Source organism: Ictalurus furcatus, chromosome 12 (assembly GCF_023375685.1).
Source record: "Ictalurus furcatus strain D&B chromosome 12, Billie_1.0, whole genome shotgun sequence".
Taxonomy (NCBI): domain Eukaryota; kingdom Metazoa; phylum Chordata; class Actinopteri; order Siluriformes; family Ictaluridae; genus Ictalurus; species Ictalurus furcatus.
This window is the reverse complement of record NC_071266.1, coordinates 23610013-23635033: the sequence shown is the minus strand read 5'-3', so window position 1 is coordinate 23635033 and position 25021 is coordinate 23610013. Positions and strand designations below refer to the sequence as shown.

General features: G+C 40.6%; 1 protein-coding gene across 2 annotated transcripts in view; it reads left to right on the top strand.

The window, feature by feature from the left end:
* rims3 (regulating synaptic membrane exocytosis 3) overlaps nucleotides 1-25021 on the top strand; it is a 61576-nt gene that overhangs the window by 11283 nt on the left and 25272 nt on the right. Inside the window, exon 2 of one of the 2 annotated variants that reach the window (XM_053637957.1) lies at nucleotides 6368-6647. In XM_053637957.1, coding sequence (XP_053493932.1) covers nucleotides 6410-6647 — 238 coding nt within the window. In that variant the 5' untranslated portion in view covers nucleotides 6368-6409. Of the gene's footprint in view, nucleotides 1-5704; nucleotides 6648-25021 lie in introns of those variants that run through there. The other variant, XM_053637958.1, reaches the window with a different exon arrangement.

Genomic DNA, 25021 nt, shown 5'->3' with positions numbered 1-25021 from the left:
GAGAGAAAGACAGAGAGAGAGCAAGAGAGAGAGACCAATGAAGATGGATGGAGCTACAAGTTCTTTCCAGCTGAAACACCACGTACACTAGAGAGAGAGAGAGAGAGAGAAAGACAGAGAGAGAGCAAGAGAGAGAGACCAATGAAGATGGATGGAGCTACAAGTTCTTTCCAGCTGAAACACCACGTACACTAGAGAGAGAGAAAGAGAGAGAGAGAGAAAGACAGAGAGAGAGCAAGAGAGAGAGACCAATGAAGATGGATGGAGCTACAAGTTCTTTCCAGCTGAAACACCACGTACACTAGAGAGAGAGAGAGAGAGAGAGAGAGAGAGAGAAAGACAGAGAGAGAGCAAGAGAGAGAGACCAATGAAGATGGATGGAGCTACAAGTTCTTCCCAGCTGAAACACCACGTACACGAGAGAGAGAGAGAGAGAGAGAGAGAGAGAGACCAATGAAGATGGATGGAGCTACAAGTTCTTTCCAGCTGAAACACCACGTACGCTAGAGCGAGAGAGAGAGAGAGAGAGAGAGAGAGAGAATGAGAGAAAGAGAGAGAGACCAATGAAGATGGATGGAGCTACAAGTTCTTCCCAGCTGAAACACCACGTACGCTAGAGCGAGAGAGAGAGAGAAAGAGAAAGAGAGAGAGAGAGAACGAGAGAGAGAGAGAGAGACCAATGAAGATGGATGGAGCTACAAGTTCTTCCCAGCTGAAACACCACGTACGCTAGAGCGAGACAGCGAGAGAGAGAGAGAGAGAGAGATCATTATCACAATTATGTGAGAGATGTGGAGAAAAATAAAGAGACATACAGTATAATGTTGGAGAGAAAGAGAAGGACAGTGTAACAGATGGAGAGAGATAAAAAGACAAAGAGACATGATTAGACTTCACGAGCTCATGAAATAAACCAAATTTCTCTCCTTTACATGGTGACGTGGTACGGTAACACAGGTATACTCAAAACAGAAAGCTGTAAATGCTTTATGCTACAGAGACTACAGAGGCTTTCAGCAGTTTAAAAATACCTACATTACCGTACCGTGCTACCAGGTGACTTGCTTAAGGTTACTCAACAAGAGCCAAGTCTTATCCGGTGTCTCTGGTTTGTACCACTGACGCGGAGGCTTCAGGAGCTGTACAGCCGTCATTTCCACTGAAACAGGAAGTCAGGGGCGGGACATAAATAAAGGGTGGTCCCTTTTTAAATAGCTCATAGCGTTTAGTTTACCTCACAGCCTGGGCTAAGCCGTACTTACCCGTACTAATGAATGAATTCGAGCCATTTCCTTCTTAACCCACTGACAGTTGGAAAACTGAATAAAACACACATTTGCTCGAACAGCCAAAGACACGTTTATGACCATGTTTGCCAATACGAGTTCTCTCGCTTAACATCGGCAACTTCGGCAAAGGGGATTTTTAGAATGTGGGAGGAGGGACACTTCAGTTTCTAGAGAGCATTTGATTGGACGGAAAATCTGATGGGAAGCTGAAGTGCAGAACGATGACATCAAAGTTGTCGATCCGTATTGGTGGTAGAGAGAGAGCAGAAATTTTGAATCAAGCACATGGTGCGAAAAAACTCAGAGACAGACAGAGAGAGAGACAGAGAGAGAAAGAGAGACCAGAAAAGGCGGCCAGAGCATAAAAATAAGCATCAGTACTGAGCACGTAAGCATGACAGTTCAGCGCAGAGCGTCTTGCATACTTAATGCTCCCTTGGGTGTTGGGTTTAATCTAGGCACTGGGATTATGTAATTAGAAAAGAAGAAAAGGAACACATTTAGCTTTCACAAGAAGCCACTAGACAAGAAAGGGCTCTTCTAATTCTTCTCATTTAGACTCAGAATCTTTTTGGGAACTCACTTCAACAACCAAGTTTATTGTTAAAATTTAAAGGAGCCGTTTGGATTTTTTTTTTTTTTAAAGCTCTCTCGTGCCTGTGAGGTGAATCAAACATTCCCTTTTATGGAGAAGGGGCGGAGCTGAGCAGCTGTCGGCAGAGCTAATTTCAGGGTCTGAAAAAAAATTTTCAACAGAAGCCTGAAAAACACCGTTAAATCCCCCCCCCCCCAGAATTCAGAATTTCATGGATTTCTGAATAAATTTGTTATAAAATGTGATCGGATCTTCATCCAAGTCAAGGGTATTGACAAATATAATGTGTCTAAAATAATAACACAAAATAAATTCTGACCTTTCAGGTCTTTATTGAACACACTCATTCAACATTCAAAATGGCAGTGGAAAAAGTAAGTGAACCCTTAGAATTAATAACCGGTTGACCCACCCTTGGCAGCAATAACCTCAACCAGGCGCTTCCTGTAGCTGTGGATCAGACCTGCACATGGTTCAGGAGGAATTTTAGCCCATTCTTCCTGGCTGAACTGCTTTAGCTCGGTCATATTCTTTGGACGTCTCATGTGTCTGGCTCTCTTCAAGTCATTCCATAGCATTGCTACTGGGATGAGGTCTGGGCTCTGACTCGGCCACTTCAAAAGGATTTTGTTTTTCTGAAGCCATTCTGTTGTGGACTTGCTCCGGTGTTTTGGGTCGTTGTCCTGTTGCATCACCCAACTTCTACACAGTTTCAGCTGACGTACAGACATTCTCACATTATCCTGAAGAATTGTCTGATATACTTGGGAATTCATCTTCCCCTCAATGATTGCAAGCTGGCCAGGCCCTGATGCAGCAAAGCAGGCCCAAATCATGATGTTTCCTCCACCATACTTCACGGATGGGATGATGTTTTCATGATGATATGCCGTGCCCTTTCTACACCAGATGTAGTGCTGTGTCGTTTTTCCAAATAGTTCAATCTTAGTTTCATCAGTCCACAAAACATTTTGCAAATACCGCTGTGGAGTGTCAGTGTGCTCTTTTTCAAACTTCAGGCGTGCAGCAATGTTCTTTTCAGTAAGCAGTGGCTTCCTTCGTGGTGTCCTGACGTAGATACCCTGCTTGTTCAGTGTTTTACGTGTTGTAGACTCATGAACAGAGATGTTAGCCAGTTCCAATGATGCCTTCAAATCTTCGGCTGTCGTTCGGGGTTGTTCCTTTACCTCATTGATGAGTCTTCGATGTGTTCTTGGTGTCATTTTGACTGGGCGCCCACTTCTTGGTAGAGTAGCAACAGTCCCAAAGTGTCTTCATTTGTAGAATGTTCGCCAAACTGTAGACTGGTGAATTTCTAAAGTCTTTGAAATCACTTTGTGACCCTTGCCAGCTTTATGTAAATCAACAATTCTTGATCGTAGATCCTCTGAAAGCTCTTTTTGGCGAGGCATGGCTCACATAAGCGTGTGCTTCTTGTGCAGAGCAAACTCCAAAAGTTTGAGGGGTTTTTATCAGTCAAAGTAGCTGTAGCCCACACCTCCAAACTCATTTTCTTAACGAGACTCCAATTAGCTTTTTTGAGGTCATGAACTCAAAGGTTCACATCATTTTTCCACAAACACTATGAGGTTTTTTTTGGTTGTTCTCAATAAAGACATGAGGGATCAGAATTTTTTTTTTGTCATTATTATTTTAGACACATTATATTTGTCAATAGCCTTGACTTAGATGAAGATCAGATCACATTTTATGACAAATTTATTCAGAAAACCATGAAATTCCAAAAGGTTCACATCAACAAACTGCAGCTTTAAAAGAAGGAAAGCAAAACACACCAAAAGAGACAGGGTGAAATTGGCCTTCTTCTTGTTGTTCTTCTTCAATATCACCATATATTAACGTCCAATCACATCTTCTCATTTACGTCCTCTTACCTTTCAGTACAGTCTCCGTCTAGATTAAATAAACTCGTGGTGAAATCATGCGGAAATCTACTTCCACGGTCCGTTAACTGGCATTGAAATCTCACGTTCTGAAGCATATTAGCTTCGTCTAAAACCGTCTATCTGGTAAAAACGTCTTCTAAATCAAAGTAAGTTGCAGGGAAGTCTTTCATAGCGCATCATATTATCCCACTCTCTTCCAGTGAAGTCTCCATCCACCTCACATTATATTCTAGTGAAAGGTTGTTGAGCAGTTCATTAACTTCCACTGAACTCAGTATTTGTATTACATTAAACAAAGGCCCTGACTGTAGAGGATGGCATTTTGTAGTGATATATTGTGTGTGTGTGTGTGTGTGTATATATATATACACATGGAGATCTTGGAATTGTAATGATTTATCTGACATTCTGTGATTTGAATTGATCTTTTTTTGATCTTTGCGCCCTTTTTTAATTAAATTTTTTTGTTTTTTTTTTAAACTTTTAAGCATCAATTTGGTGGAAAAAAACTCATGCATAGTCACGTATATTTACTAGCATATTTAGTAGTAACAACATACTAATAACATTAAAGATTTTTTTTTTGCCCAAACAAGTACACGGAAATATTTTTTTTCTGATATTCCTTCTGGGGAAGAAGTTGGGTGTAGAGCACAGGGTCAGCCATGATACAGAGCCCCTGGACCAGTTGAGGGTTAAGAGCTTTGTGACAGTCACATTGCCTTCATACTATTATTGCTTGTAGTTTGTCTCTTGTAGGTATATTATGACAAGTACAAGCTATATAGAGAGTGGATATAAAAAGTCTACACACCCCTGTTAAAATGGCAGGTTTTTGCGATGTAAAAAAAAATGAAACCGAGATCAGTCATGTCAGAACCTTTTCTACATTCAATGCGAATAAATTAAAGTGGTAAACAATAGTTATCATTTAAGGGGGGCGGGAATGAAATATAAAAAATGTACAATAAGCTGGTTGCAGAAGTGTGCACACCCCTAAACTAATACTTATTTGAAGCAGCTTTAGATTTTATCATCAGTTTGGCGCGTCTTGACTTTCGTCCTTGCAAAAGCGTTCTAACTCTGTCAGATTGGCTGGACATCTCCTGTACACAGCCCTCTTCAGGTCACCTCACAGATATTTGATAGGATTTATGTCTGGACTCTGGCTGGACCGTTCCAAAACCTTGAACTTGTTTTGACAAAGCCGTTCCTTTGTTGATCAACAGGTCATTGTCATGCTGAAAGGTGAAATTCCTCTTCATGTTAAGTGTTTTAGCAGAAAGTTTTGTGCCAAAATTGACTGGTATTTGAAGCTATTCATTATTCCCTCCACCCTGATTAAAGCCCTGGTTCCAGCTGAAGAAAAAAACAGCCGCAAAGTATGATGCTACCACCACCATGCTTCACAGTGGGGAGGGTGTTCTTTTTGCGATGTGCTGTGTGTGGTTTTTTTTCTGCCAAACATACCTTTTTGTATTATGACCAGTTCAACTTTGGTCTCATCAGACCACAACATTATTTCACATGGTTTTGGGAGATTGGATAGCCTTTTTCTTTTTTGTTAAAAAGGCTTCTGTCTTGCCACCCTACCTCATAGCCCAGAGATATGAAAAATTTACAAGGTCGTTGTCACATGTAGGGAGTAACCAGTACTTGCTAGAAATTTCTGCAATTCTTTTAATGTTACAGCAGGCCTCTTGGCAGCCTCCCTGACCAGATTTCACCTGATCTTCTCATCAAGTTTAGAGGGACGTCCTGTTCTCAGTAGTGTCACTGTCATGCCATTTTTTCTCCACTTGTTGATTATTGTCTTTACAGTCTTCCATGGTACTGTACATCTAATGCCTTGGAAGTTTTTTGTAAACCTCTGCTGATTGATATTTTTCAACAATGATGCCCCATTTGGAAAAATTGGAAGTTTTTTGTTGATATATATATATAGATATCGATAGATAGATATATCTTCTATTCTATTTAGTTAAACCCAAATTAAATAACACAATAATCAGTATAAAGAATTGTTAGTTTGATTCACGTTATGTGCTAGTCTTAGTACTAGCTTTGTTAGCAGATTAGCAAAGCAAGCTAACTATACTAGCTGTGTACATTCACCAGACACACTGATGCTTTATTTTAATTTGTAAAGTATCTATACACATTTAATGACAGCTCATATATCATAGGATGACATGATTATAACCCTGATTATAAGTTTTTCTTCCAATTTTAAGCGTTAAACAGTAAATGGGAATTAATTGATTCCCACTGATTGGTCCGAGGAGTTGTTCAAGTCATTTGTTTGGATTTGTTGCTTTACTGCGCTCTAGCTCATTTGTATAAAATTAAGAAAAGCTCAGTTCAGATGTTGCGCAGTCGTTTTGTCTTTTGCCGTTATCAATGCAGTCATGAGCAAATGAATGGTCCCTTGTCACTTTGTCACTTGCTAGTGTGAACGCAGGGGAACAGCAGGACAGTGCTGGGATTTGAACTCACAACCTTCTTAGGTTGAACTCGGCATGAGTGTGATTATAGAGTCACTGTCTAACCTCTCTTTTCGCTCTCTCCTCACTCAGCAGCCCAAGTCCCCCTGAATACAGACCACGTGTCGGCCCACGATGCTCAGCGGTTCAGTGGACGTGCCTAGCCCCGGGGGGATGAGTGTGACATCGGGCCGCAACGTGATACGCAGCTCAAGCATCAGTGGCACCATGTACAGCCTGGAGAAGAGCCCGAGCAGCACCGGGCCTGACACTGGAGGAATTAAAAAACGCCGCTCCAGCCTCGGGGCCAAGATGGTGGCCATCGTGGGGCTTTCACAGTGGAGCAAGAGCACGCAACAACTCAACCAACAAGGTAAGATTGTACGCTCCAGTTCACCCGGCATTTTTGAGTTTTATGGACTGAGGAAGATCTCACATTGTGTTGATCAGTCATTGTAACACTAAAGATTTGTCCATGACTTTTTCTGTTTGCTAACTAGCTAAGGTTTTTTTCTCTATGGGGTTTCTCTATCTAGCATAAAATATATGATTATGTTTATCCAATTATTGTGATGATTTAGCATGCGTTATGCTGAATAGAAATGATTATAGCTCACATCTGGGTTTGTTGTATGTGTGTAGATTTCTCACCCACTTTGTTACTCATTATCATCTTCATCATCATTTCTTTTGCTCCTGAACACCACGTGTTGTTTTTTTTTTGTCATCTCCTTGCTTTGGTAGCGCCCATCCGCACCTATCCTTTCACAGATTTACAGGTCAGTGTGACAACACACTCTTCGTCTTCCTCTGTCTCATTATCTTCTCCTTTCATCCTCTTCGTCTCCTCATGACAGCCTCTTCTACCTCTCATAAAACACCTTCCATTTCTTGTCCTTCTATCCTTGGCCCTCTTCAACAGTGGCTTGGAGGTGAGCTTATTTCCAGAGGTGGTTTTCATGGTGCCTATTTTGGGATATGATGGAAGAGTGTCACTTTTTTGTAATTTATGTAATGTTGCCATATACGGTATGGTATCTGTAGATTCACACTTTGACCATATCTAATTTTGGAATCAATATAAATTAAATATAAAACATAAAAAATATATTTTATATATATTTACAAAACTGCTGATTTGAGTTTTATATATAAAAAAAAATACCCCATAAATATGAAAACATATGCCATAAAAAGTGCACATTTTCTGCCTTCGAATATAAAATATTATCAACATTTGATTACCGTTTGAAGCGTGTAATTAGTTCTGTCGTCTCGAGTGTGTATAGTGCGTATGGCTCATGAGTCAGGTTCTGGGACAGGCCCAGACCTCCTGCCCAGCCCGAGTGAGTCACGCTGAGAGTGTGTGTTGTCCAGCTTGGCAGTGAATCACTGCTAACCTTGGCTTCTCCTTGGTTTAGTCTTACACGGAGAAACCTGTGCAGTGAACATCTCGTCTGGACGAAGTTGTTGTTCTGATCTGCGTACCTTCTAGTTTTTTATGCTCCGTAATGGCAGTTTCAGTACTCTGCTATATGTTTGTTAAGTGTAGGCTAATTACACAGAGTCGGTGAACCACACACGGTGTAACTGTCACAGGGCCAACAGTAACACGCTCCGAGCCAACAGTGTCAACCGTGACCCTGCAGGGGCTGAGAGAGAGAGAGAGAGACTTGATAAACAGTGTGATTTGCAAGAAGGTGAAATTGAGCTGCATTTCCCAAAATATAGTACAATAAAACATGCAGATTTTGAAAAAATGACCCCATTGATAAACATTTTCACCATCTATTGGAATAAAACTAACAGAGTGCATGCCTAGGTGCTCAATTCTGGATTTCAAAAAATTGAAAACAACACCTTTTCCCTATTATATGATTATATTGGCGTTTATGTACCTTTTAAAGTAGGATTTCAGGACTTCCTGGGGTTGGTAAATTCCTTATCCGTGCATATTACTTTAAAACTTTCACTATTTTATGGAACTAAAAGTACTGAGAAAGTGTCTCTGACCGGCTACGCAACAAAATATAGAAGCTGAAAATTTAGCAATTTTGGGGGTGTTATTACAATAGATAGCAGTCAATCGCAAAAAATATTACATTTTGTTTTTCATTTGAATAATAAAATCTGCACGTGTGTGAAAGCCAGCGTAAAAAATAATAATACTTATCACACAACTGCAAACAGTTTAGATTGGGAAGCGATTAGAGGGGGAAAAAAAGGCCAGTGTTACCTGAAAATTTTTCAATATATATATATATATATATATATATATACATCAGGTATTTCTAACCGAACTTTTGCACCCTCTGCATCCACCATTTTAAACCTGCAGTGGAACCATGTCCCAGTTTTCTACATGGGTTAGGGATGCACCGAAATTTCGAAAATGGCCTTTTTCGGTTTTTGGCTGAAAGAGAAAAAAGTCGGAAAATATGAGCAGAAGATATATGCCACCACGCCCCACCCAGCCCCGCCCCTTAGTGCTCAGCACTCGGATTTCACTGTCGATCTAGCCGACGGTTATCACGGCACTACCCGGCAAAGGGCCGATCATGTCAGCGGTTTGGATAAGGACATCAAATTTGCAATCTGTAGAATTTTCAAGAGGGGGTACGGTACCGAAGCACTCTTCCACGCCAAGTTTGATTCACCACCTGAAAGCACGACGTCCCGTTCAATAGGGACTTTAAGCAACAGCTGCGAATGTGCATCCTGAATTTCCGGTTTCGGCCCGGAATTTTCCTTTCGCTGTATCACTAGTTATAACATAATGGTGTGTTTCTATAGACGTTGTACAGTAACGGTCACTGCACAGTGTGTTAAACAGTATTAGTGGAGCAGGTAGTAAGTGAAAGGCTGTGAGTTCAAACCCTTAAACAACCTAAAAGCGAGGTAATGGGCCTTGTTTTTACACTGAGCCCATGTGCAAAGCTCTTAACCCTCTGTGCTTGGATTGGATTCTCCCATTCCCCAATGGGACGAAAGTGAAAAAGTAAATATGTGGCTCTGCAGCATGCTTGGCCTCATGGGAGAGGGTGAAATAAACACAGAGATGTTTTTGTAATCAGTCGTTCTCTGCAAGAAAGTGTAGCATGTATCTGCGCCTGGTGTAGCATCATTCAAAACTAATGACTAATAAGAGCGCATGTGGAGAACTCCTATTCCTACGTCCTTTTAATATAACGGAAACCATTAGAAAAGAAATGTAATATTTCTTGATTTAATGGCTGAATTAAATGGACCGTGTGTGTTTTTTCGGGGGGCACTGTATTATATTGTATTACATTGTATAGTAATGTTCAGTCTTGCACTCCAGCATCCTTTTATATAGAACAAACCATTCTTAAAGATATTAAATATTTCTTCATTTAATGGTTAACGGTTAAGGCTCTGGGTTACTGATCAGAAGGTCGGGGGTTCAAGCTGCCACCGTTGGGCCCTTGAGCAAGGCCCTTAACCCTCTCTGCTCCAGGGGGCGCTGTATCATGGCTGACCCTGCGCTCTGACCCCAACTTCCTATCAAGCTGGGGTATGTGAAGAAAAGAATTTCACTGTGCTGTAATGTATACGTGATCAATAAAGACTCATTATCATTATCATTCTCATTAATTGATGAAGAAAAGGGACCATGAGGAACATTACATTGAGTGTGGAGTAATTTGTTTAAAAGCTTTGCCTTGACATCTCTGTATTCGTCCATCCATTCATTCATTCATTTATTTATTAGGCATGGGGTCATTTGTTTAGAGATTAGCTTTGACATTTGTTTGCATGCTTGCTTGTTTAAGCATGGAGTAATATTTTTAGAGTTTTGCATTGACTTTCTTTCTTTCTTCCTTTCTTTCTATTTTCTTTATGTATGTGATAATTGGTTTAAAGCTTTGCCTTGGCGTCTCTTTATTTATTTATTTATTTATTTATTTATTTATTTATTCATCCATTCATTTACATTTATAAGTAGTCCAACAGTGACTTTCTAGCAGTTCTGGCTTTGAACTCATAACCTTCCGATGAGTTACGACTTAATAAACATATTTCCGAGTCTTTCTGCGGTTTATTAGTGAGAATGTGGAATAATTGAACTTTATTTTCTGTCGTTTTATCGTCGCGTCAATATTTCACATTACGTTTACGTTCATCTGTTTGGCAGACGCGTTTATCCAAAGCAACTTACAGATGAGGAAATACAAGCAAAGCGATATATCAAGCCGAGAACAATACAAGTAGTGCTACCGTACAAGATCTTTAATTGAGTTCTAGAGACGCAAAGTGCGCAGAGTCGAGGTGTAAGAGGTGGGTTTTTAAAAAAAAAATTTTTAAAGGATAATGTGGGGGTTGGCGTTATCGGGGTTAGTTAGGTGTTCACGGAAGAGGTGGGTCTTTAGCTGTTTTTTGAAGATAGTGACAGATTCTGCGGTCCGGATTGAGGTCAGAAGTTCATTCCACCACTGAGGAACAGTTAGTGTGAAGGTTCTGGAAAGGGACCTCGAGCCACGCTGAGTAGGAACTACTAAGCGTCGGTCGTTGATTGATCGCAGGTTGCGTGAGGGAACGTAAGCCTTCAGGATAGAGTTGAGGTAGGAGAGTGCTGTTCCAGACAAGTTCTTGTACGTGAGCATCAAGGCCTTGAATTTGATGCGGGTGGCTACAGGAAGCCAGTGGAGGGAGATGACGAGGGGTGTGACATGGGTTCTCTTGGACTGGTTGAAGACAAGGCATGCTGCTGCATTCTGAATCAAGATGGCTGGGAGGCCCGAGAGTAGAGCATTGCAGTAGTCCAGATTTGATATGACAAGAGCCTGGACTAGCAGCTGTGTAGCCTGTTTGGTGAGATAGAGTCTGGTTTTGGCATGTCAGTAGAAAAATGCAGCTATCTTTCTATCTCTCTCTCGGTATCACTCTTTCTGGGCTCTAAATTGGTTCGTCTCAGTGATCTGTGTTTTTGCTCCGTGTCTGTTCGAGGCTGGTTGACCTTTTCAGAGTCTCTCAAGCGCTGCCCGAAGGTTACAGGAGCCCAAGGGATATCTGGCCTATGTGTGATTAACCTGTCTGGGGCATCGGAGCCTTGGCCTGGTTTCTGTCTGCCCTTAAGCTGCTCCACATTTCACTTTGTCGTGTATCCAGTTGGGCTTTGTGTAAAGCTGGAATTTACAAAACTGCACCACTTTTGCATATAAGATTGCTTATTTAAAAATTGTAACACACTTCATAAAAGTTCAGAGTGACATCGTGCGGTTTTTGTCTCCTGAACAATCAGGAAGCACCTTGGAGGAGGAGGACAGCGTGTCAGTAGGGAGAAAAAAACCCAGAATAAGTGAGTGAATATGGGGAACTTAACGATATGTTCAGTTGGGGATATTTAAATGTTCAAGTGCCTTGAAATGCGAAGCGTTATTCGATGTGTTGACGTAATATCCTCTGAAACAGGAAGTCAGGACTGGACATATGAAGTGGCTCCTCCCCCTATTTAAATAGCCAGTAGTGTTTAGCTTACCTCACGCTCCCCAGGCTAAGCCGTACTCGACAGATAGGCTGCGTTCACACCATGTCGGAATTACAGAAATTACTAGATGACAACCTTGTACACGTCCTCGGACTTAAATGAATCTTATTCTCTTATAAATTCTTAATCTAAATCTTACTATTTAATAATAGTAAATTATACGAATTATTACACAGGCTGAAGCCGCCGCCAGTTTGAGTGTTTCTGCACGACGTTGCAGCGGTCAGGTGGTACAAGTCGGAGCTCTCCGAAAATTCCTAGTTTACAAGTAGTAGTTACGAGTTCTACGAGGACGTGAGCACTTTTTACAAGTAGGAATCTCGTAATTATGGTAATTCCGACATAGCGCGAACGCCGCTTTAGTACCATGGATTTTTATAATGTCGGGGGCGGGACACTTCAGATTCTAGAGAGCATTTGATTGGATGGAAAATCTGATAAGACGCTAAAGTGCAGAATGATGTCATCAAAATTGTTGATCCGTATCGGTGGTGGTAGTGAGAGAGAGACTGTAAATTGTGAATGCATATATCTTTTAAACGCGAATTTTGTCATTGTTTTGGAGAACACTAGCTTATAGATAACCTTAAGGTGAACATATTTGTAGTAAAAGCCACAAAACTTCAATTTTGATTTCATGGGGATTTTAATATTTCAAACATTGAGATAACTTAATGTTTGTTCATTTTGGGACATACTGTATAAGAGTATCTGATGTCATGGACTAGTCTGACTTCCTCATACAGGTATTCAGTGGTCCAGCTACAGCTGTCTAATCGAGATATCCCTGCTGCAGGAAAAAAAAAAAGTTCAGGGGGTGTGGCCTGATCTGATCCAGCTCCTCCTGTAAGTCTAACCCTAACCCAAATGATGCTGCACATCACAAAATCACACATTAAACACACTTATCCAGCCTGAAACACGGAGTTGTCTCCACCCCATGGTAGGAGGAGCTGGATCAGGTCCAACTCCACCCCATGGACTTTTTTGTTTGGTCTAATCTCAAACCTCAGTGAAAGTCTTAGCAAAAAAGCTGTTCTTATCGCATTTCCTTTCCGAGCCTGGCGCAATACAGTACGAAAAAGTAAATAAATGAATCTGCTTACTTTACACATTCCTGAGGGATCTCTTTTTTTCTCCGTACAGACAGAATGACTGTTTGTGGGAATCGCACATACACTACACATGCAGCGGAGAGGGAAGTTTAGGATGGAAAATGCTGGAGTATTCCTTTAAAATGTGCATTATATCAGGAATGAATGAGCTGGACTGGGAATTCACAAACTAACACGCTGTAGCACGTGTTTTTTAAGCCAGTCTTGTGTAACGAGTGCCTTAAGAGACCAGCAGACGTTAATGTTTAGTGGTATATAAGGAAACATGATACATCTGCATGCCACCCACCTCTGTCTCCATGGCGACGGCAAGACTGGTCCCGCCTGTCAAAAAGATCTGTCAATATCCTCATCCCGTTAATGATGGGTGCCTGCTAAATTTAGAAGCTCTGTTAAAGAGGCGAAGAAGATGAGACCAGGTTGGTCCAAAATGTAACACACACACACACACACACACACACATATGCACGCACTGATGCACGCATGCATGCTCAGTGCTCATGCAGTTATGTGCTGACAAATTTCTATTATTACAGTGATAAACAATGTCTTACCTTTTATCACATTTTCTGATGTTATCATAATAATCTCCGCTGGTGTAACATTTCTAAAATGTCAATTGTTAGGTTAAACCATGAAAAAGCCTTTAAAAATACAGTAGCAAAGAGCAAGCTGAATTCAACCGAGCGAGCAGATATAATGTTAAACAAAACAGTAATAAAAATGTGAAGCGGTTATGCTGCGCTGCTTCAGATCACATTTTAAGCAGGTTTGCTTTGTGTTCTTCAAAAAATAAAACAAAAGTAAATCATAAAAATTCATTCATAGCTCAAAAATAGTTCCGAATATGTGTCAAGTTAGCTTATGTTAGCTAGATAGCGGTCAACTTTATGAACACCTTAAAAGCCTCTCAGAAATCCTGTCAGTTTAGCATGTTTGTTGGGTGACTAGTGTTAACGTTGAGAGTGTTAGCAGCTTTAAATATAAACTAAAATCCTCTCAGAAGTCCGGCCATTTTAGCACATGTTAGTGTTAGCATTGAGATTGTTAGCATCTTTAAATATAACCTAAAATCCTCTCAGAAATCCGGCCACTTTAGCACATGTTAGTGTTAGCATTGAGATTTTTTAGCATATTTTAGCTAGCTGACTAGTATTCACGTTGAGACTTTTAACACCATGAATATGACTTACAAAAAAAAAATCCTCTCAGAAATCTCGTCAGATTAGCACGTTAGTATCGGTCTGTATGAATATGCTTCATCTGAAATCCTTTTTACTTGTAAAGCCTGCAAGCGAATCCTGCCTGGATTCGCTTGCAGCAGTCAAGGTGTAAAATTACACAGCGTTCGATTTATCGATCCAAGAGTCATAGCAGGTGTCGACAAGCATTCCACATCACACCACAGAGTCCAAACATCTCCGTCCAACTACCAATCCATGCAAAACTAATGCAAAATTCTTCTTTACAGAGACAAAAAATAAAATAGTTTGCTGTGTGTGTGAGAAGAGTCCTCATAAGAAACGGAAATCTAAGCTCGCGAGGAAAACCAACAACAACTTTGACTCTAGTGGTCTAAATGATGCTATTATTTGCCCCTCAAGGGATCCATTAAAGGTTAGAAGTAGAGCCCTACAACCTTTCAGAAAAGGTTGTTTTAGTAAGCTAGCACCATTAACCATCTGAAGGAGAGGTGAGGCGTTTTTTTCTTTTCTAACAGTGTATCCGAATATCCTCTTTGTTTTAAATTGTCACGAAACCTTGTATTCCTTACAAAGATTTACACGTCTTGTAACAAACTAAGATCTGGATTTTCAGCCTTTTTTCAGACTTATACTGTATATGCTGAGGCATGATGTGATCGGGTTGGAAACATTAATGTACTATTAACGTACAATTGAAAAAACAACAACGACGACGACATCAACAACAGAATTTTCCTGTTGTTCTATGGTAGTTTTTGTGCCGTTAGTGTAGCTGTATGTTTTGTTCCCTAAGATGAATTTTACATGCCTAATAATAATAATAATAATAATAATAATAATAATGCATGGCCTCTTAGGGCTTCTGTATTCTGTACAATTTCAAGATAAATTTTGAGGATTTAACTGATTCTGCAGATTTGTAAAAATAAATAAATAAATAATTGCGCACCAATTACAATTACACAACTACATGGCATTACAAATAACGCAGATATAACACAAATATATTTACGTATGCATGCTTAGATTTTATAACTGCCCACAAATTGCTCTTCCATTTCCAGAACTCGACCAACGGTGTGAGCTGATATCATCGGCTGTAGTGTCCATCAATCACGTACACCAGAGAAGAGACTTTGCCTGAGAGCTGCATTTAAATAAATAAAAATAAAAAATCTACATGTAGGACACGATGGCAGACATTAGTGACGTTACCCTTTTGTATCGGACCTTCAAAACCTTTCAATTCACTTTTGATTCAAGCTTTGTTTTTACTAATCACTGCCGCAGTGTTAATTATGATAGTCGTTTTGTGTTGAGTCTTGTATGAGGGGGCGAAAAGAAATACGATACGTCTTTGCTTTCATCGTTTCTGCTGAAAAAATATAATATCTCCCTGCTGTTTTTGAGAGGGAGTTTAATCCACCACAGCACCCGAAATAACTGCTGAGTGTGCCTGTATTCGAAGGGCTGCGTCAAGACTGACATCGTTTCTCACTATACGTGGTTGAGTAACAGGTACAGAGATAGAGTGGTGTGTGACGTGGTTTTTTTTTTTTCTTTTCGTTCAGGGTTATTCTGAGCGTGCAAAAGAAAATGCGAGTACAGAATATAGCGGCAAAGCGGTGACTCATCCTCCCACTGTTCCATTCCTGATCTCCTGACGAGCCCTGAGCTCCTAAAAACAACTCGTATGGGCGCGCGCATACTGTAATAACCCTGAAGAGTTAAGACACTCGCAAAAGTGGTAATACCACTCTAGGAGCTAGGAGTCGAACCAACAACACACACACACACTCACACACACACACACTCGTTAGATAGCACTGTGTATAAGATACATTGCGTGACAGAATTAATAGCAGTGTTATTCACTGCTTAATCAGCAAACAGCCTTTTGACAGCCTTCATTAGTGTGAGCTTTAGTATGAGAATTAACAGCTATTACACCACACACACACACACACACACACACACACACACACACACACTTTTTGCATCTGGTTAAATTAATGCTAATTTCCTTTAGGAACAGTAATGATGTGTAAATATTATTAACCTTGAATTGAAACTGACATTCTGCAGTTAAATAGCATGTTTATTCATGGTACAACACTACAGGTGAAAAGAAAAAAAAAAAAAAAAGACAATTTTGGTCATGTCAGACATTTTTGGACTGCACCTATGACATCTTGTCTGTTCAGCTTTGATAATAAAACGATCAAGCGTAAACAGAGAAAATGTTTATTTCACTGATCTTGTCCTCTCGTCACCACTGCATTCTCGGAAAACGTTTTTAAGCTCCGCCCACTTCACAATTACGTCATGTCATATATATATATATATTCCTTATACGCTTGTTTTGTTTCGATTTAGATTTGATTCTGATCGATATGTGACCAACTTTGTTGAGAATCCGAGGTTAGCCTACCGTTCACTGATGACATACAGAAGGATTACTATACGCTGAGAAAAAATGGAACATGATGTCGGTTCGATTTCAGAAAAAAAATATTACGTTTCTCATCAAAACACGATTTCAGTGCTTATGCTAAACTTCATTTAAACTTTCGACTTAATTAGATTGAATTATGTAAAGTGAGCGGGATTCATTCACATAGTATTAACATCAACCAATTACATTATGAAATCTTGTGGGGATGCAACTAATGATTAGTTGGCCGATTATTTGATTTCCCAGATTAATCAATTAATCGGATGGGGGGGCGGGGCAAACTTTCAGTACCATATTTTCGTTTATTTAAAATAAAATCCACAAACTGAGTGTTACAAATATAAATTTCAGACTACAACTGTTTGTCCAATTATATACGACTGAAACGAACCCAATACACACACACACACACACACACACACACACACACACCAGAATATATATTATTCATTTAGGACTGTAGTTTAATTCCATGCTTTTTGTGCATCCATAAAAAATAATGCCTAATTATTAGTTTATTTTATATATAGGTATTTATGCATTACTTTTTATGGATGCACAAAAAGCACTGAATTAAACTACAGTCCGAAATGAATAATAAAAACTCACTTTCACTGCACCTTGTGGTTTCTGTTCCTCGCTGCCTTCAGACATGTTGTTTTGGATGTAAACATGAGTTTGTGCTCGTGCATCGCTGTCGTGCTTCCGTGCTACACCATCCCTGCTTTGTAAAGTTTGATCTTCTCCGCGGTGTTTAATATAAAATGCTCCCCTGCCTTCGAGGACTTTTCGAGGTCGCACACTTTCTTCCTCAGTCACTTGACGATTTAGTCAGTGCTACACTACTGAGCAGGAATTCTGAAAAACCACCTGCCTGTAGTTCCTTTCAAATTCTTTAAATAAAGTCGATTTTTAAAGCGCCAAAAGATGAAGTACTTTCTGTCCGCCACTTTGGGATCATTTATTGCTGGAGTGAGTCATGCTGGTGTCATGGTTATTGAGCTGCCATTAAAGTCAATGTAGCGAGCACGGTTTGTCCTCCAAAAGCACCAAAATTCAGGCCAATTATGCTTTTCACTTCAACTCGCTGACTGTCATTGATCTGCCTGTGATGAGGCTCTCAAACGTCATGAGGAGCGTTTGCTGGGTCAGAAGCATCCATTTCTAATCGGTAAAGCCTGCGGGATGATATAGTGCGCTATTTTTTTTATCATCTTCCTCCTTTCTTCCTCAGTGGTGTGCTTTTGCCAAATACGATCTCGGACGGGGTTTTGGATTTTTATCTTCCTTCAGATGTGTGGTCTTGTTTCCTTTCTTATCACCTCTCACGTGTTACATTCATCACCATTGTTAATCTCTGCGTCTTTCTGTCTTTCTCCCTTTAGCGTCTGGATTTCAGCAGTCCGGTTCAGATTAACATTATTACTAGCATGAATCTGCAATATTGCTAAAACATTTTATTCAGCCTGTACCATGCGGTCCTATATTCATTTATTAATTTACGTAAGATCATTTCAGATGTACAGTTGAGGTCATATGTTTTCGTACGCCTTGCAGAATCTGCAATATGTTAATAATTTGAAAAAATACGGATCAATTAAATAGCACTGTGTTTTTTATTTATTCCTGCCCTGAATACACTATTTCACATAACAGATGTTTACATATCGTCCACAAGACACAGTAATAACTGAATTTACACAAATGAACCAGTTCAAAAGTTTACACACGCTTGATTATTAATCCTGTGTGTCGTTACCTGGATGATCAGAGACTGTGTTTATGTTTTGTGAGAGTTCTTCACGAGTCCCTTGTTTGTCCTGAACAGTTAAACCGCCCACTGTTCTTCAGAAAAATCCTCCAGGTCCGGCACATTCTTTACTTTTCCAGCATCTTCTGCATATTTAACTCCTTTCCAACAGCGACTATATGATGTCGAGATCCGTCTTTTCACACTGAGGACGACTGAGGGACTCGTACACGACTATCACAAAAGGCGCAAACGTTCACTGATGCTCAAGAAGGCAACACGATACATTAAGAGGCGGGGGGTGTAAACTTTTGAACAGGATGATCGGTGTCAATTGTTATCATTTTGTTGAAAGATGTTATTTTTCATTTAGTTCTGCCCTTCAGACGCTACATAAGATATTTACATGTTTCACAGAAGACAAAATAATAACAATTTACACCGATCATCCTGTTCAAAAGTTTACACCCCCCCTGGCTCTTAATGTATCATCAGTATAAATGCTTTTTCTTAATATCCTAATAGCTCTAGATATCTTAATATCTAGATAGCAAATCTAATTTAGCAAAAGAGTAGATTGGATGTAGCTTAGCTATTTGTAAATCATTAGCTTGACAAGTTACGATTGCAAAGTCATTTATCCACACTGGAAGCACCTAGCTGGCTAGCTCGGTTATCTAGTTAACATTAAGACTAGCTAGTTAAGCGCAAGCTAAATGAAATTGTGTTGCTTGACAGACTTTAGCTAATCACACTGAACAATTTAAGTAACACTTGAATATTTAGAGCAAACACACGTCTTATTTGTTGTCTTTGTAATGGAAACTGCGTCACATTTGATCAGTCTAGAGCTCAGCAGAGAAATGAATAGTTCATGTAATTATTAGTATTATCAGTAATCTTTTTCCTCAAGCATCTCTTTCTCACTCTGTAACTCATTTTCTCTTTGCTTTATTCTTGGGTAGGTGTGTGCCGTAGTTAGCATCGCCGCGTTGCTCCTGCTGCGGAATCAGAGCCTTGGGGAAGTGTGTGTCAATCAGCCAGTCACTTTGAATAAGACTATATCTAAACAGACAAATAGCAGCGTGAAGAAGAGTACAATCTACAGTATAATATAAACCCACCACACACGAACGCACAGCTCAGAAATCTGAAATCTGCCTAGTGCCTTGTGTGGCACTCAAACACGTCCCCGATTGCAGTCGATTAGCTCATAATCGTGTCCTTATTATGACACCTTTCTGTCATAAGGTTTCAATCTACTGCCGTATCGGTGAATATACACACGTACACACACTCTCGAACGTTCTTTCCTAGCATCCAGCTTTGCAGTAAGCTTTTAGATCTGACATGCTACCGAGCAGATCTGGGAATTCACTTAGGAACGCTGGTACTGCAGCTCACGCCAGAGCCAGTGAGCGCTAAATATAGCCCGGTAAGTGACACAGGAGTGAAAGACGCATGCATTAAAAAGTGCCAAAGGGAATGAATCACCACAAACCAGCGGTGCTAAGATCAGCCACTGAGCCCGGGATCACATTAGAGCAGGCACAACACATTAGGCAGAAATAGTGTTGAGTTGTTTACTAGTTCACAGAATAATAATTTAAAGTATACAACCACAGAGCTGGTAGAGGAGCAGACTGATGCTACACGTACAGCAAAATTCAGTGTTCAACAAGTAAGAGACCATTATTGGAAGAACACACACAAAATCAGATCCTCCTACTAGGAGAAGTGCATTTATTCATAATAAATTATACTTTATTGCTCCATATAGCATTATATTATACTATAATAAAGTCTACATCTTTACGTAATACTGTATATGTATTATGTATATGTAATGTATAAAACCTATTAGATGTTGCTGTTGCTGAATTCTGGCCCCAAAAAATCCGATTTGGTCCAACATACTTTAACATCTCAACTTTAGTAACCCCATGAAGATATTTCACCAAAACGACATGGAATTTTTTTTCCACCCTTCTTTTAATTTTCTTTCAAAAACAATATTGTGTAAAGAACCATATCCTGTAAACAGTAGTAAAAACAGTCCATTTGCCTAATTTAGCCAGTTTGCTAAGTGTGATTCCCACACACAGTGACTGTCATGCTTCAGTGAAGTCGATTCATTCTGTTTGTAATCAGCATCTCTGTATCTTGAATGCTATTGGTTGTTCTGTAAGTCAGTCAAGCACTTCAACACAACATCATTGTTAGTTCCTGTTTCAGAAGGAAGTACATCAAGATATGCACTCAAATCACACTAAGAAGCCATTTCAAGACGGTTGCGGCCATTTTGACAGTCGTATCTGATTAAATACGGGCTCATATCTGTACAACACGTAGCTTTCCAGCAACTTGATCAAAGAGTGATATTCACGGTTTGAGGTAATCACAATTAGTGTGTTAGGCATCTTTAGGCAGACTGACTGAACCTCGTTTGCTAAACCTGGCTCCTTACATGAAAAAAAAACAAACAAAAACAATAGAAACCCTCACAGAATTAATTTGTAATGGTTTTAATGGTTATAATGAGAATTGTATTGGTTTGAATGGAAACTGTAATGGTCCCTGTGGGTCTCTACTGGTAATTTGTTGCCTTCTATTGGTGGCATGTTATGTCTAGTGGATACTATTAAGGACCAGTAATGGTTTTAATGCTTAGCGGATGGTTTGTAATGGTATTTGTAGTTGAAACCATTAGAATTTCTGTGATGGTAAAATCATTTTGGTTAAATATATTTATGGTTTCTTAATGTTGAGGTGTCAAAGTATGTTATAGGCAAAAAAAAAACCTCACTTTTCGTCGTGACCATGAATAAACAAACACACCCACATCCGTCTTGTCCCAACTTTTGCCTGAGTGAAACCAGTGCAACGACTCAAACCCGTGAATCTTAACATACGGTAGATTATCGGTGTGTTCCTCTTATGCGGTCTGCTGCAGTAGATATCTGCTACTCTCTGCCTGTGTCTGTATGTTTGGCTGGAATAAAACTGTCCACCTCTCCTGTGTGTATGGCTTTTAACTAATATGTGTGAGAGAAGAGCTCTTAGGGGCCGTGATGGAGGAAATTACAGAGCAGGTGAGTGTTTTCGAGTGCAGCCATTCAATCTAACTGAAGCACCACTGGTCTTTACTATATGGACTGCTGACATACACACAGACACACACACACACACACGTGGCAGACAGAATGAACCTTCTTTACCTCTGTCTGTGGTTTTAATGCATAAAAATGTAACTGATGAATTAAAGAAATCACAACAAGACTAACTGATGGAAAACGACAGCGATTTCATGTGTCTGTGTTAAAAAAAAATCAAAATGGAGATTTTCTCACAGCAACAGATGTTTCAATGAAAAACACTTTGATTTATGTCCTTCATGACACATGTTTGCAAAATGAAAAAAAAAAAGAATTTTGACGTCAGTGCCTGTCTGATTTCTTCATCTCTTATTTTACACTCCAAGCTTATACACACACACCTGCCATCAGGAAGAGAATGGTTTTTGGGGGCATTATTTCCATCAGTCTTATTTTTTATTCCTACTAATTGAAAGAAAAATAATATATATATATATTGGGTATTGCAAAGTACAAATGAATGCTACGAATGAATTGCTATGTAATATACACACAGACGACCTGGGGGGAATCGAGCCTGTACAACGATTAAACGCTGAGGTCTGACTTTACTTGGAGGCTTTTTGTCTTTGCATAGCATTGCACCAGCATGTGTATGTGCATGACATTTAATGGTGATAAATGATTCAGTAGTGTAATATCAGTGAGTATTAGGAAGAGATTCAGGCTGCCTTAAGAACCTGGACACCACCAAATGTCAGCTTGTCACAAGGATTTTAAAATATTTTAAAATGGGCCACCGGGCGCTTTTTGCATGTACCAAATATTATAATGTTTAAGACCTAATCAAATGGGATCAGCTGTAGGCCTTCATAATGAATCATATTTTTAACATTATCGTGACACAGATTTCCACTATAAAGCCATTGTGAAGAGCTAGGATAATGTAACAGCTTAAAACGTGTCCATAATGACGCGTTAATCTGAGGAGATGGACAGTACTAATACTTAATCCAAAATTCAAAATGGTGGATGAATCGAGTAAGGGTAAGAAAATGAGCAGGAAACTCGAGGATCATCTAAAGAGGAGTCAAATGAACAGGCAAACAGTCTCGATACTGTACATATAGGAAAATATATAGGGCATGAACTTGTGCAGCTAGAGAAATGGCAAGACTTTGCAGTAAACAACTGTAAAGAAGTGAATTGGAAATGGGGGTCAGAGGTCATGTTAGAACCCAGGACAGCATGACTTCTGTGGCTTTTGTTGTGTCTTGTTGGTCGGTTGAAATCATAACTGTCCTGAGTATACGCTCACTTTATTCGAGAAATTTTATTATGGTTGGAAAAAAAGTTCTTCCTGTCTGTTATATCGATATAACGATGGAGCTTTGAGCTTTTTCCACTTGTTTACAGAACATAAGGCTTGCAGGTCCCTCAGTGATCCACTGAAAGGTTTGTACAGGCGAATGTGGTGTTGGATAAGCGTTAGCTGATGCGTCACACTCGAGAGAGTTGTGGTACGGGTGCTTGGAGATCGCGATGAGTAAGTTATGACAGGGGCTCGATATCCGCCCTGATTTATCTCACTATGATTCATTCCTGAGCCTTGGGAGGAAGCACTTATATGCAAATGCTCCTGCTGAATAGTCTTTAAATAATGGTACACTCTGTGCTGTACCTGCGCACACACCGATCTGTATATATGGACATGCTGTTTCATCACAATCTTTTAAAGGACTTTTACAAACTATGCGTTCACTAGCGCAACCCGACGATGCGTAAAATATAAGGAGGACTGCTGTGAGCCGTGAGTTTGATTCTGAGAACTTGAAGGCATGTCAGGTAACTTAGTAAACATTTCTATAAAGACAACCAGATTATGAATATTAACCTTGTTAGCTCATGTCCTTAGTCAGATTTGTGGAATTTTGAATTGTGGGCAGGACAAAAAAATTTCTTGAGATGTTCGTGTGATCGAGGTCAAACATTGGCCTCGGCTTTCGAGTCACCACCAGGCTCAAATAAATACGACTGAAAAATGGACGACGTTTTCGTCTTTTTCCTCCATCTCTGTTTCCCACATTAGCCGGATTTTGTCTGCTTCCACCTCTTCAATTGCCGGTGGTGTTGTGGGAGGCCAGTAGATCTCCTCTATCGACTGCTGGCTGGAGTCTCCATGTTTGTTTTGGATCAGCCACGTTTCACAAGCCAGTTCTATCCTTATGGGTGAAAACAAAGTCCCTCCTACACAAAAAAATGGCCTTTCACTGACTATCCATTTCATGTTGTCTTTAAATGTTTTGAAGAAAGCATCAAACGATCTCCAGCCAAACACAGACATTGAGTTACTGTTGTTATTCTCAGACCAAATTGAAGATTAAAAAAAAAAAGTTAATTAAAAAAATGAGATTTCACATGTTGAAAATAACTTTAATAAAATATTTAAAGAAATACGCCAGCACGTTTAACCTAATCTTTATTCAGTGCATCTCTAGTGTATGTGTGATGTGGGGTTTGGAGGTTGCTTGGCGGTTGCTTGGCTTGGCGGTTGCTTGGCAGTTGCTTAACTTGGCGGTTGCTTGACTTGGAGGTTGCTTGGCGGTTGCTTGGCTTGGCGGTTGCTTGGCGGTTGCTTGACTTGGCGGTTGCTTGGCGGTTGCTTGGCTTGGTGGTTGCTTGACTTGGCGGTAGCTTGGCGGTTGCTTGGCTTGGCGGTTGCTTGGCAGTTGCTTGGAGTTGCTTGGCTTGGTGGTTGATCGGCTTGGTGGTTGCTTGGTTATTGCTTGGCTTGGCGGTTGCTTGGCAGTTGCTTGGCTTGGCGGTTGCTTGATTTGGCAGTTGTTTGGCTGTTGCTTGACTTGGCGGTTGCTTGACGTTTGCTTGGTGGTTGCTTGGCGGTTGCTTGGTGGTTGCTTGGCGGTTGCTTGGCTTGGTGGTTGCTTGGCAGTTGCTTGGTTTGGCGGTTGCTTGGCGGTTGCTTGACTTGGCGGTTGCTTGGCAGTTGCTTGGCTTGGCGGTTGCTTGGCTTGGCGGTTGCTTGGCGGTTGCTTGGCGTTTGCTTAGCTTGGCGGTTGCTTGGCAGTTGCTTGACTTGGCGGTTGCTTGAGTTGGCGATTACTTGGCGGTTGCTTGGCGGTTGCTTGGCTTGGCGGTTGCTTGGCTTGGCGGTTGCTTGGCTTGGTGGTTGCTTGGCAGTTGCTTGGTTTGGCGGTTGCTTGGCGGTTGCTTGACTTGGCGGTTGCTTGGCAGTTGCTTGGCTTGGCGGTTGCTTGGCGGTTGCTTGACTTGGTGGTTGCTTGGCTTGGCGGTTGCTTGGCGGTTGCTTGGCGTTTGCTTAGCTTGGCGGTTGCTTGGCAGTTGCTTGACTTGGCGGTTGCTTGAGTTGGCGATTACTTGGCGGTTGCTTGGCGGTTGCTTGGCTTGGCGGTTGCTTGGCCTGGTGGTTGCTTGGCGGTTGCTTGGTGGTTGCTTGGCGGTTGCTTGGCTTGGTGGTTGCTTGGCAGTTGCTTGGTTTGGCGTTTGCTTGGCGGTTGCTTGGCGGTTGCTTGACTTGGCGGTTGCTTGGCGGTTGCTTGACTTGGCGGTTGCTTGGCTTGGCGGTTGCTTGGCGGTTGC